The 14,538-nt window shown below is 33.6% G+C and overlaps 1 protein-coding gene and 1 long non-coding RNA gene across 2 annotated transcripts in view; one reads left to right on the plus strand and one right to left on the minus strand.

The window, feature by feature from the left end:
* Positions 1–2,369: 2,369 nt before the first annotated feature.
* Positions 2,370–14,538, plus strand: part of LOC138128077 (uncharacterized) — a 30,466-nt gene continuing 18,297 nt past the window's right edge. Inside the window, exon 1 of the long non-coding RNA XR_011158524.1 lies at positions 2,370–2,608. This is a non-coding gene — a long non-coding RNA (uncharacterized lncRNA). The remainder of the gene's footprint in view (positions 2,609–14,538) is intronic.
* On the minus strand, positions 5,247–7,767 carry LOC138128076 (uncharacterized). The gene is made up of 2 exons (XM_069044273.1): positions 7,529–7,767; positions 5,247–7,309 (listed from the first exon to the last, which is right to left on the minus strand). The coding sequence occupies exon 2, from the start codon at positions 7,299–7,301 to the stop codon at positions 5,313–5,315; it is 1,989 nt and encodes a 662-aa protein (XP_068900374.1). The 5' UTR covers positions 7,302–7,309; positions 7,529–7,767; the 3' UTR covers positions 5,247–5,312.

Genomic DNA, 14,538 nt, shown 5'->3' on the forward strand with positions numbered 1-14,538 from the left:
ACAGTAGTCAGCCGGATTTCGTGACGCCACTATTTCTTGGTCGCGGCCTCTATCTATCTCGGAGGTTACGGGTATAACAGTCTTCAAAATAATAAGTAATAATTTCATATCAAGGTTGGTAGAACTGACTAAATGTATAGTATAGTTGCCTCCATGAAGATTGGGATAGGCGGCAGGAAAGTAACTCGTGACGTAAAATCAATGTAAACATTGGACAAATTTAAAAATAAATTACCTTAATACGGCATTTTATTTTAACTGCAAAGGAACTTACCTGATTTCAGTGTTTGTAAATCAATCAAAAGTTTATTGTAATTATACAGGGTTATTCTAAATGATTGTAGTCGAAGTAGGCGTGAAAACTCAATGTAAAATTTATGGTTGCCGCTCCACATAAAAAAAACATCAAAATTATGTGAATAAGTGAGTAACACACCGGAGTTAAATTGGGTGCAAAACAACTCAATATTTCTGGATTCAATCGTTAATTTAACAAAAATAAATAGAAACCTCCACATCGCACTTTTCACCTAAAAAATGACAGTGACAGCGGCAAAACTGACAGTTCACATGAAAGCGGCAAAAATGTAATAACATGGGCATGGCCTACTTCGACTACAATCATTTAGAATAACCCTGTAGTAAAAATAATGTAAGAAGTCCAATGTCAAATTTGACAGCGGCGCCAATAATTCTGTACTATCATGTCAAAAATGAATTACTACCTAGGATTTAGGGATATTTGTTACTAGGTTGCCATAAATTTGGTTTAGTTGGAGGCTATGTAGTTTCTGGTGACAAACAAAAGAAATCTCAAAAATGTAAGGCAGCAAATTCCTTGCAAATGACTAATTTCTCGCTATAATCAATTTTGGTTTCTGGCGGCATATTTAGTTGAATTTAATCTCTTAATTCATAGTAACCAACCTTAGGCATTCAAAATGACTTTTGAAAATTCTAGTTACATAACATGAAAAACGTTATTTCTCTAAAAGTTCGAAATATAGGTAGTAATCAAGGCGATCTACATTTACCAGGCCATGACACTGACCAAAGGCAGTGTGCTATGGAATGGCCTACCACAGTCTGACAACATTGCTTCACCAACATTTAGTGAAAAAAAAATCGAAATCCACTAAACCTGTCATTGTATTTACATTTTTGTCAAATATGAATGATCTAATTTTACGACAGTTCAAAAATGCGTAATCGCATTGTAACATAGTTTAAAACCACCTTAGGGACAGAGAAATAACGGTGCTCATTACTGATAATATTTCAGATGCTCTGCTGTGTTCCGGACTATTGAAACTGTTTGGTTATAAACTAATGCGAGGTGGGCATTTCCAATTTAAATATAACAATTTTGTTCTCTCTACTGTCTAAATCCCATCCCATTTCTTGTAACTTGCTTCCCAGTCTCATTTCAATATTCGTTTCTAAAACCAAAAGATTTTCTCTAGTGATTGTATCGTCATTACTAATTTTGATTATTTCTTCCCAAAGTGTAATTTCTTCGTAATTAGAAGTTATTGGCACCGCGTTTGGCACAAGTCGATTCATTTTGTCCCTATTGATAACTGTCCCGCTAAAATCTTTAGCACAAGCATGGCTACTTTTGCGAATTCTTCACTCTTCGATTTTTAAAATCTCTTTCCAAATTGGCTTCGTGTCCTCATTTGATGGAAACTTAAATAAAAGTATTTAGCTACCTACGTAATTTGAAGAAGAAGACGCATAATTTGAGTTGCAATTTGGTACGCAACACTTAAATGACATTTTTAATTCAGTTTGACGAATTTGACCAAGGACTTGTCAAAATTTTTTTAAATGTCGAATTCGTTTCAAAATTTTTGTAACATCGTAGGTCATGGAATGGCCTACCAGGGAATGTGGCAACACAGCCAGTGTCCTGGCCTGTAACTTGAGACCGCCTTGTAGTAATTCATTTTTGACACGATAGTAACTACATTCAAAACAAAAATTCTATTTTTTTGCACATTTTTGCCGCGGGACTTATTACATTATTTTCACAATTACTAATTGTCGCGACAATAACCCCGCTTTTGTTGGCAAAGAATTTTACGGCCATTTACTATTACATTAATTATTACAAAACGCAAAAATCAAAAAACCATTGTGGTGCAAATAACACACATTTTTCATGACATTTCTTTTTGAACAGTGCTTACCTATTCTTGTTTTAGAAACAGGAATAAAATATTATTCAGGAATTAACATCCTGTAAGTTATGCATCCTGTAAAACCGGTCCCTCATGAAGTTGCATATATCTTTCAAATTTCCAATTCCGAATATACAAAACTGCGGGTCGTTTGAAGAATTCATACATAACCTCACATAATTTTTTGTAGTGTTATTGTTCTCCAGGCGTTCTTCCGATCGCATCGTTATGCACGTGCTTGTGGTTTAAACAATAAATGCAGGTGCAAGGAGTGAGAAATTGTGTTAAAATTAATCGTGCTGTGCAAAACTGTTTGGAGGGATCTAATAATGATTAAAAATTAATAAGGTTTGTTCGGTATTTTGGAATTTCGGTGCGAATCGCAAATAACCTGGAAGAATGCAGATAGATTGCGAAGATCTTTGGTAAGTACTAAACTTTTATCAAGAAAATAGCTGTTAGTCCAGTAATAAACAGTTTTAAAGCTTCGGTTTCCTACAAAGCGGTACCGTAAAATAGCTGCCGTAATTTGACGGCCGTCGTCGGTGGAGTAAAGTCAGCAGTGTTGCCAGAACGATATATTGTAAAATCACTAGACTTAGCCAAAAAATCCACATTCTCAACACAAAATTCACCAGATTCTTAAAAGTAGGGGATTTTAATTGAAGCAAGTTATTTCTTTATTTTTGCAACATTTTTTATTAAAAAAATATCTCATAAAAAAAAAAACGGAATTTATTATTCTTTAACAATAATTAAACTGTACTCTAATATAATATCCAATAGTAACAGTGTGTAACAAAAACAAGAAAAGTAAAAAAACATGATTAGTTCTCATTGAATAGATTAATGAAATCTTTTTCAGTCTCAATAGTTTCATTATTATTATCTACATTCAAGAAAATTGCCAGAGGATAGTTTTCAAATTCATATTTTTCAGAAGTTACAACATTCTTGTAAAGCTGATCTGGAAAGTCATAGTCATAGCAACACTTTTGGGTCAAGACTGCCACAGACCACAGAACATCCAGCCACAGTATAAACCCAGTACAGAGTAGAGAACAATAACAATTCTTTTTTCTTTTTTATTCTGTGACCTAATGACGCGTCGGCCTGTCGGTGCCAGGCGGTCATGACATGACACATGAGCTTCGACCTTCGATTTTTGCGCGAATTTTTACCGCTGGTTTGACCTTGACTAGGCTATTGGCTACCACTACCAACAATCTACTGAATGACCAAATAAGTATCCCTAGGGAAAGTTTTTGAATGTGTAACTATAAATCACCACCAGATTTGTCACTAATCTGAAATGCTCAGAATTTGCCACTGATATCTCTTCAAATTCACCAAATCTAGTGACAAAATCACCAAAATTGCAACACTGAAAGTCAGGGGGTGTGCACTCTCAGTGTGGTCAGTATTTCGTTAAGGTTGCTCGCCAAATAAATGAGCAGATGTCGCCCAAAAAGATATCCTGATGTAAGAAGTCGGAAAAAATTAAATAGTACGAAATAATAAACTTTATTAAATTTAACTCAATGGATAATAAACATAAATTATTTTCAAAAAACATCAACAAACATTAAAACAATTAAATAAACATTTTTAGTCAAGCACTAGTATTACATATATGAATAATAGATAAGTACTATTGCGGGCAAAAAAAGTGGGACAACAAATTTCTGTCAGTTTTGAAAAATTCGAGGTAGTTCAAGCTTTATTGTAATTTTTTTTGACACTTTTCCATCTCAGTTTAAAAATTTATTTTATACTCTTATTTTCCTTTTCCAAATGCCCTCTTCTTTTGATAAAGGTTGATTTTGATTGGAACTTTGCATTAAATAAATATTCACTACGTGCTTACTTACAATAATTCCCTACAACCTACAATACTTAATGACAACGACAATCAATTAGAATCAGATAAGGGTTATTTCACATTAAAAATCAAGACAGTTGGTCATATGCATAAACCATTAGCAAATGCTTTTACTTGTATTAGGGAGAGATAGAAATACATGGACTCTATTAGATAGAAAAAGACAAATATATAGTATAAGCAAATACTTATTCTTATGCAATGACGTTGATGTCCCACTTTTTTTGCCCGCAATAGTACTTATACACAGGTACTTATATACGAAACAGTGAGTTTTTTCAACTGTCAATTCTATTTCTATTGGGTGATTCAAAATGATTGTGGATAAAGTATGGCAACTATGTACGAAAATGTATGTGGCAACTGTGTGGGTAGGATGGAGTTGACATTTCTTTGACAGTTCATAGTCGCGCAATTTTGAAAATTGTCAAATCAACGTGCAATGGTATAAAAAAATCAAATGTGCTCTTAGGAAATGTCATACAAATGTCGACTGTACCCGACCCACACAATTGTACATTTTCGTATATAGTTGCCATACTTATCCACAAGCATTTTGAATCACCCAATATTAAATCTTAAATCACATATTATTCTCATTAACAATTCAATAATATCATCAAACATATTTTGATCTTCACTTTCACTTTGGGACTGTGTAGCATTGTCTTTATAGTTATATACACTATGTCCCCGGATTGAGTTTACAAGAGGGGAAAAATTTTTATTTGTGATTTTACGCAAAAACTTCAGAGGAATAACATTTTTTGCTTGATCTGAAACCCCCATTTCTGTTATTAAAAAGTCTTTTTCAACACAGAGGAAGACTTAACATTAAAATCAAAGAAAATGCAGAAAAAATATTTTCCTTTTTTTTGAAAAACCCGTCGAAGTGTGACCTAGTTTTTTATTAGTTGATGTTCATAATGCTTGTAAAAAGCGTGTGGTGATTATTACAAGTTGATTTTTTTTTTGTAGGTCCCTTAGGGTCCTGGCTTCAAACTGAAGAAGTTTCATAATTTTATAGCTCAGGACAAAAAAGTTAACAATTTTTTTTTAAATAATGTCCATGGGTCACACTTTCCCTTGAAATTGGGGTAAGTGTGACAATGGATTGTAGCGATGGCTCAGTTAGTAATTTGTAGGGTAAGTGAGAATAATTCAAAAGTGCGTAAAAAATATAAAAATAATTTTTTTTATTTTAACATCTAGAAATAAGTATAATAAATTTATGAACTTTTTAAGTTTTAAAGAAACAACCCGTCAAATTGAGTATTAAAAATTATATGACCCCTTCTGTCCTTAATCGGTTCTGGTAAAACTCTGATAATGTTTTCGTCCATTATAACGTCGGTGTCTTCTATCTGTGGCCAAGTGAAGCTATTATTTTTCGTATGTTTCAAAAATCCAACATTCCATTCGCATCCTGCTCTGCTTTTAATCTGCCCAATATAGTGTCTTGTGCTTTTCTTGGAGTTGTATTGTATAATAACCCACCGTCCTACAGCAATCTCGTTAATATCCGTCTCACTTTCGTCGTTTTCAAATACTTCAGGGTCCAAGTCATCGTCTGTGTCTATAAATTCGGGTTCTACCATTTCTTCTTCTGAGCTTGAGCTGCTAAAAGTTTGTTGTTGTCGTTTTTTGGTCATTTTCGGTATCTTCGTTGCTTCTTTTCCTCTTTTCTTTGTTTCTTTTTTATCTTTTTCTTCTTTATCTTTTGCAAGTCTACTTAATACTTCATTTGCTGTTATCACTTCAGCTCCTGCGGCTACCTTCTTCCTCTTCTTAACGGAAGGAGTTGCATTGGACGTCTGTTTCATGGTATTTAATAATAGGGCTTCAAAACTCGTTGATGTACTGGTTCCTTCTTCTAGTTGAACAGAGGCACGGTTCATTTGGTCGCCTGCAACTACTTGAGCGACAGATTGTACGGTTTGATTGTTTGCAATGGTGTTATCTTCGTCCATATGGTCGATTCCGTGTTCTGCCTCAGCCATTAAAGGTTGTTGTTGGGATTCTTTCCATCTTTTTAGACTCTCAGGATGGTATTTGTCTTCAGAAACTACATCACGATTGAAAGGACAAATACCTGCCTTTCTAAATCCGTTTCTAATTACTTCTGGTTCTATATTTTTCCATGTAGAACCAATCAGTTCCGAAAATTGTTTTTTTGGTATTTTTAGTCCAGCATTGTGTCTTTGCCAAGTTACCAGCTTCTGGTCCCAAATATCCTTTACAGATTTAAATACTGACAAATCCAAAGGTTGCAACAGATGACTGGTATGCGGAGGAAGTTTCAAAATTGTGATATCGTTTGCACGTGCTAGTTCGACCAGTGCAATGTTTATATGCGTACCATGTCCATCATATACCAAAAGTATCGGTCTCACAGGTCCTAATGCGGGAATCAATGTTTTTTTGAAGTAATTGAAAAATATGTCACTTTCCATCCAACCATTAGGGCTGGCGGCATAGGCAGTACCTGGGAAAGACTTATCGTCGTCTGCCACCCAAGAATCCCATACATTTTTCCCCTTGAATACAATAAGAGGTGGAGCTTTTGTAGCTGATGCAGACACAGCTGACAGAACCGTTGTATTTTCCCTTCCTGGCCCTGAAGTTGTTCTGGAGCTCGGTTTTCCTTTGGCTCCAACAACTTTGGTTTTCTTCGGATCGTGTGACACAGATGTTTCGTCTAAATTCCACACTTGTTCTGGCTTGTCGTTTATGTTTAATTCGGCGATTGTTCTTGCCAAAATATTAAAATATTCGTTTATAACGAATGGATCTGTCATTTTCTTTCTTGAATACTCCACTGGTTGTGGTTTTTTAATACTCAGATTGTGTCGTTGTTTGAACGAAGAAAACCATTCATCCCCTGGGATATTATTTTTAAATGGAGTCTTTATCTTATTGCTGGTAACAAATTCACCCACAAGACCAAGAACTTCTGCTCGAGACAACCCGAATCCCCACTGTTCCATAGTCTTAAGCCCTTCAGCCAGTTTTCTTTCGTCTTCTCGTGAAATGCATGTGGGTCTACCTTGGGATTGGCTCTTTTGTCCACGGGTTCCATTCACATGGTAAAATAAGGTAGTTTTAGGAATTTGATACAATTTATGTGCTCGATATATATTTAGGGCCCCTCTCTGGATTTCCGCCACTGCGTGTTGTAATTGAGCTTTGGTATAGTTGGTTGCTCTATCGCTCTTTCTCTTGTAATTTCTCACCATTTTTGCAACTAAAAAATGTTTTTGTTGTATATTTATGTACCGTAAAATAGCAGGTTTACACTTGCCCCATGAACATTGTCACACTTAGCCATAAAGACAATATTTGCAAGGCAAGTGTGACCTACGTGGTAATTCAGCTTAATAGTAAAAATAGGACGATTTTCATAACCACTCAATAGAATCTAGCTCTTAAATGGTACAATACGCCGTAGAATATTTTTACTTACCATGTATTATAAGATTTTGCTAATATGCAGAAAGAAACCATGTGCACTCATCATTTGAGTTGATCGCACTAGTACCGACAGGTCGTCAAATGTCACTTTGTACAATAATGCTACAGAGTTCCTACTTATAGAGTTGTGTTCTTACAGAGCTTGGGCATTCACCCATGAGATGTCAGTACGATTGGTACACCGGAGGGAATTTTTAAATCTGATAGTCACACTTTCCCCAAAATCACACTTTGACGGGTTTACCTAAAATCAAATGATAATTGAATATAAAACTATTCTATTAACTATGCGCCGTTTTCTGTACATCATTCAATCCTGTATCGAAGTTTAAGCTTTTGAACACCCATGCCTGATACATTACTGTTGGGAAATTTTTCATTAAATTTTGTAATTATGTGACAAAAACCGGTCCAACATTGCATTAAATAAATTCTTTGTTCTAAAGACAACATTTTGCAACAGTAATAAGTTGTTTGTCAAAAAACCAGGCCAATTGTAATAAAATTTATAACATAAAAATTAATTCTAAGTCCAAATTTTAACAAAAAATGTTAATTTAAGAATATAGTGTATCAATACTGGGATTTTAATAACGGAAATGGGGGTTTCAGATGAAACAAAAAATGTTATTCCTCTGAAGTTTTTACGTAAAATCAAAAATCAATTTTTTTCCTCTTGTAAACTCAATTCGGGGACATACTGTATATCGTAAGTAAATAATTGCAACATTTTATCGGTTGGCATAAAACTTTGGCAACAAACTTTTTCGTTTGAGAAATGAATCCTTATTCTCAAAATGGAGCCAAGCGTGTCAATTTTAATTTTATTTCTGATTTTGCATTTTACTAAATTCATTACGGAAAATACACGTTCCACGACTGCATTGCTGAATGGTATGGAAAGGAATTTTAAAGCAAAATTTGAAATATTAGGAAACATACGTTTACGTAACTCCAAAATATGACAGGGTCACTTGTAAGGTTCATATTAAACTCCCTTTCCCAATTTATAGTTAATAAATTTCTCCATTCGGCTTCCAACTCATCGACTAGAACATCATCGTTTCTCATTTCTAACGGAAAGTCTTCTAGCTTTGTTCTAACTTGATTTAAGCAAACAGTTGGTGACAAATTTTTAACTGCTGGTTTTAATATTCTACAAATATTCAAAATAAGACCTAATAAAGATTCAAAAGCTTTGTATAAGTCTGCATTTGTATGCTGAAAAAAAATATTGACATCATGAAGATCTTTAAGTGCTGGTCTTAAAAATGTTAGATATAAAAATAAGCTGTCATCTTTATACATTGTCTCTAGAGTGCGAGAAGCATAACACTTCTCTTTAGTATTATATGTTGCAAAATGAGTTTTTAGTTCTAACCATTGTTCCAGTATGATATTTACAGATCTTATACCTAGAAAGCCAACGTGTTTTCGATAGTTGCACAATATTATTTTGTGGTTTGTTTTCCACTATATTGATTAAATCATATACAGGCTGTTTGATAAAAAACGCCTCAACACATAACTTTTGTATTTATTATTCGATTTCAACGAACAAATAAAACAAAGATATGGTTTTTCATGCACTACGAAGCAGCCATAAAATAAAAAAATTTTGGCGTTATTTTCAGTAGCTGACGATAGTCAACTTTTTTTTTTTTAAATGGACACATGTAGTTTTTTAGGCTCAGTCTGGTAAAGTTTTTTTTTCTGAATCTAATGATGTATTAAAAGTTATCGTTTAGTCCATAGCTGACTGAAAAAAAAAAAAACAATTGTTAATTGTGGTTCAGCTTGTTATGAAATTTTCAAGTGTGCCGTAAAAAACAATTGGAATATAAATAGCAACAAATGTCAAGTGTGAGTTTGAAAATTTTCAGGTGCAATCTTGAAGAGTTTTATTATTATTCTCTTAAAAAAACATGAATAAAAAAATTTGTTACACAGTCTAGGACTGGTAACAAATTTTTTTTGAAGAGTTTTATTATTATTCTTTTAAAAAACATGAATAATAATAATAATAATAATTTTTTCTATTAACTTTTTGTTTTTGACTCTTTACGATTTTTATTACACTCGAACATAAAATAATAGTCAAATGACTGCTATCCTGCATGACTTACAATGTTATTTTATACTTAAATAAAAAAAGTTTAAAAAAGCAGATGAAAATTTCTAAGCCGACGTTTAGATGACATTTATCGAACTTTGTATTTCTATTGTTTTTCACGGCACTCTTAAAAATTTTATAATAAGCTGAACCACAAAAAAATGTTTTATTTTTTTTTCAGGTAGCTATGAACCAAATGATAACTTTCAATACATCATTAGATTCAGAAAAAAAAACCTTACCAGACCAAGCCTAAAAAATTACATGTGTCTATTTAAAAAAAAAAAGTTGACTATCGCTAGTTATTGAAGATAACGCCAAAAAAATACATTTTATGGCTGTTTTGTAGCGCTTGAAGAATCATATCTTTGATTTTTTTGTTCATTGAAATCGGGTAATAAATGAAAAAGTTATGGCTTGAGGCGTTTTTCATCAAACAGCCTGTATGGCGTTATATTCACGTCTTATGGCACTCACACTAAACCAATTGTAAGTTTCATTGAGTAGATATTCAATACTAGCAGGCAACTCCAATGCTGCACTTTGGGCACAAATGTGAATTGAATGACACACACACATTTAATTAGCTGTAAGTTTGGAACACGTTCACTTAACATTGTGAAAACAGACTTATACTTACCACATCATGGCCTACTAAATCTGAACTGCGCTGCGCTTATTACGGCCGTAACAAACTAGCTGAATGATTGATTCGGCTAACCTCAAAAAATCTACCCTTAACTAGCGCCATCTCTTTAAAGATATTAAACTACAACTAAATTGCCACATTAATGTAAATTTCCTTGAATTTCATCAAGTTGAAGTACCTAGCTACTAACATGGGAAAATAGTGCGTTGCATGTGGAGAAAATAACAACAGTTATTTTCAAATTCCCAGCAACCTCCAAACCAAATCCAAAATTGATAAAATTATAAAAGAAAAACTAAATGAAACATTTCACTGTGATATATGTTTCTTCTTTATTATCTACAGCAACTCCAGCACCCTTGTTACGATTAGTTTGGCTCAAGACCGTGTGGTCTGTAAATTTGTGGGGCTTTTAAAAAACTTGGCTAATATTGCCATACAAATTTTATTATGTTTAATTCCAAAAAATCCTTGTCAACCACTGGTTACCTACTACTTTGCATCCACATTTAATACAGAATTCCATATTTACCTGTGATAAAACAAAGATAAAATTTGTAAAGTTATTATCCAATTAGTAATGAAACCAATTTTAAATATTTGCTATAAAAAAAAAGATTACATAAAAACGAAATCCATTCAGAATAAACTCACAAGTAGGAAGGTTTTAAAATTATAAACTTACGAGAAAGGTATTGTCTTCCTGCAAATAGATAGTTTTACTTTTAATTTTTCTACTGTGCTCTATCCATTTTCAGATTTTTCAATTCCATTTTATACATATACCGGGTGTAGAATTGGTTTACGAGACAGGATTTTACATGTAAAAATAAAGAGTTTCAATTATTGGCTTCCCTAACAATTTTATGGCAAAATAGTTAAAATGAAAGTTAAAGAGAATTAAAATTACTGTCTAATTTCAATCTTAGTTTTATTCTAACATCTTGTGGTACTGAAAGAAAGGCAAGAAAAGAGTTAACACAAAAATATTAAAAAAATACTACTAGGCATGAAATTTTATTTCTTTCTTTAAATGGTATTATGGAGGATCTTCTTTAAGAAACTTCCAAGCAACATTTGCTTCAGATTTCCCAGACCGACCAATTTCAGCCATAGAAACAATTCGAGGAATTAGAGAGAAGTTTGAACATTTAATGGAAGATACCTTTTCATTCGTCCTGTAGTCCTGTACGAGTTCATTTGAAGGGCAGATCAAAAGAAAATTAGATAATAGTGTAACCACCCGACAAATAATTTTAGAAGTCAAATTTCATTGCTAGTACTGCTTTTTAGTATTTTTGTCTTAACTACTTTTTTGCTTTTCTTTCACTACCACAAGATGTTAGAAAAAAACAAAGAGTGGAATTAGACAGTAGTTTTAATTCTCTCTAACTTTCATTTTAACCATTTTGCCATAAAATTATTAGGGGAGCCAATAATTGGATCTCCTTATTTTTACATGTAAAATCCTATGTCTCGTAAACCAATTCTACACCCGGTATAAATATTATGTTTCATAATTTGATTATTGTAATTATTAGGTATTCTTACGTTCATGAAACGTATTCGTGAAAATTTATTTTGCGTCAAAATGACAAAATAGAAAGTGTTAACCTAACAAAATAAACACGTTACGTGATTGTGATTGGATAATTTCAATTCAAATTACATTTTTCTTTTCCATTTCGCTAACAGATCTGATCTTTGTTACGGCCGTAATAAGCGCAGCGCAGTTCAGATTTAGTAGGCCATGAAAAAGTCATACTGCTAGTGTCATCTAGTAGCTAACAGCGAAATTAACATGTGTTCCAAAATTGGAACATGGCTGCGAATGGGTTAATATTCCCCATCATCGTGCTCGCGTTGTCCGCGTCAAAACCTATTACTCTCTCTACTGTAATTTAATTACTGAATTAAAAAGGTAATCTGCTGTAGATGACTTGACTTCAAGCAAGTTCAAGAATCTATCTTGCACACAACCGTTTTTCCAATATCTTACAATTATAGCTAAAGATTTTTTTGTACCTATATCTGTAGTCTCATCAATATAATTATTGAAAAGTTTGTTGATTTTAAATCTTCACATATTTCTTTTCGAAATGACGGCGCCATAACTCTAACAATTAAGTGAGTTGCTTTCTTTCGCTGCATTTTTATGTTTTGCGCAATTTTTGAATCTCAATAAATAGCCTTATTAAACAAAGGTAAGGTATCCATCAAAAGTAATGACAAATTTTTACCACAAACATAAGCACATAATCGAAGTTCTGCTTCCTTTATTCGTTGAAGTTCTTTTTGTACTGGAGGAGTAAATAATGCCTGCGAAGTTTGTATGCATTTTTTCGCTGCATTCACATGCTTTATATGTGACAAATTGTTTGCATGCCTCCTTAAGTGGAAATTCCCACCTTTTATAGTGGTATTGCACAATTTGCAAAATGGAAAGTTATTATGTATTATCAATCCGATCATACACTTTTGAAATTATCTTTACTTTTGGTATATATAATTTTAAATTTTTTTTTGAAGAATGCGACTCTACTGTTTGTGGATTCTCGGCATCCTCATTCTCACTTTCTCTCTCAGTCAGAGTTTCACCTGATTCTGATTGTTCACTTTGATTTGAAAGTTATGGTGTTCGTGAATCCTGGACATGGTCGCTCTCACTCTCCGTGAGCGTTTCATTAGAAGTAAAAGACTGAGCCCCCATCGCCTGGCTGTCATAGTCATGAGAATTATTTTCTGTTCCAATCCCAGTTTCCACTTTGGTTTCCGTTGGTTTTTTTCTTATGACAAATACAAACCTATTAAATTTCAATTTTTGCTTTTCCGTTTTAAAATAGTATGTAAAATACGTTATTCACGTTGGATTGAATATTTTATTTTTTGCCTATGTAATTGTGTTTTGTAAATAATGACATGCAGCTAACTAACATGGGTGCAACTGAACTGCGCACAAAATACATTCGATCCTCAATCCAACACTCGAACTGCGTTCAAGAAATCTACTCTACCTGAACTGACCTTTAGAAACACCTAAACTGCGCTCAGTATCCAAAGGGATTCGAAAGATGGTCAAGTGACCATTGATAAAAACACGTTTTCCATATTTACCCTTTCAGTAAAACTAAAATTCACGAATAACTTAGTTACTTATAATTCCCTTATTTATAATTTTTTCTCAATTTTTTACCACTCCTTCCAGTGCCCAATAAACGTTTTCTCAAAATTTTTATTGGCCGTCGACCTTCTCGGTTCTCCTATCTGAATGCTCAATGGACAACTACTTAATCTTTTGACCTCCCGATAATTGATAGTTAAATCATTTTTGGAAATTGAAAATGTTGTTGGGGCGGCTTGTCCAATTTGGTTTATGATGCTGCTTCCAATAATTCCGCCGACAAGTATCTAGTTTCGGTACGTACAATTCTCAAACAATTGGTTAAATCCCATCGTTCGACGTCTATTTGTCGCCATCTTGTGGTAAAACCCACAGGAGGCAACATGGAACGAAGCAAATGTATTATCAATTTAGTAAGTTCCTGCATAAGTGTTGAGCGCAGTTCAGTTGAGGATTAAGCAACCCTTCTAATGATCTGACTACCTGCTCCTAATCTGTGCGCAGTTCGAGTGCCTCCCGCTGTTGCGCCATCTTGTTGAAAATACCCATAAATTAGTTCATCATCATGAAGTTCATTTAAAAACGGTGTTAAAATTTCAGCACGGTATCTTTCTCCATTGATATTGCCTGCAAATATGTTTGAGATAATAAACATGAGTAACAAATGATTACAGTACCTTGGAAAAAATATGGGCCAATAATCCTACGTTGGCTAATACGGCACACCCGAACTGCGGTCAGCGGTCAGAAGCCCAATAATCCGACACCTGAATTGCGGTCAAAGAATTTTAGCTTACCCGGTCGAGTGGTCGTCTCTAATCATATCTTGAACTGCGGTCAAGAAAATTTAACTTATTAGGCATTCACGAACTTTTTGGGACCGAGTTGGCTATCACCATATAGTGTTTTTGTTGGCAGTATTTCGGTGATAACTAAAAGGTATGTACTTGTTGACCTCCCCCCACCATACCATGAATTACAATTAAACTTTATTATATTTAATTCAAAACTTTGGAAACAAATATTTATTTACAAAACAGTATTAGCGCTTATTCACAATGGACATAAGGCATAAGAAATTCATGGTACATGCAGTGGATATACTATTAATTTTTACGT

Source organism: Tenebrio molitor, chromosome 4 (genome assembly GCF_963966145.1).
Source record: "Tenebrio molitor chromosome 4, icTenMoli1.1, whole genome shotgun sequence".
Taxonomy (NCBI): domain Eukaryota; kingdom Metazoa; phylum Arthropoda; class Insecta; order Coleoptera; family Tenebrionidae; genus Tenebrio; species Tenebrio molitor.

Excerpts from the sequence above, each read along its gene's own strand:
- LOC138128076 (XM_069044273.1), bottom strand. The coding sequence starts at position 7,301 with ATGGTGAGAAATTACAAGAGAAAGAGCGATAGAGCAACCAACTATACC.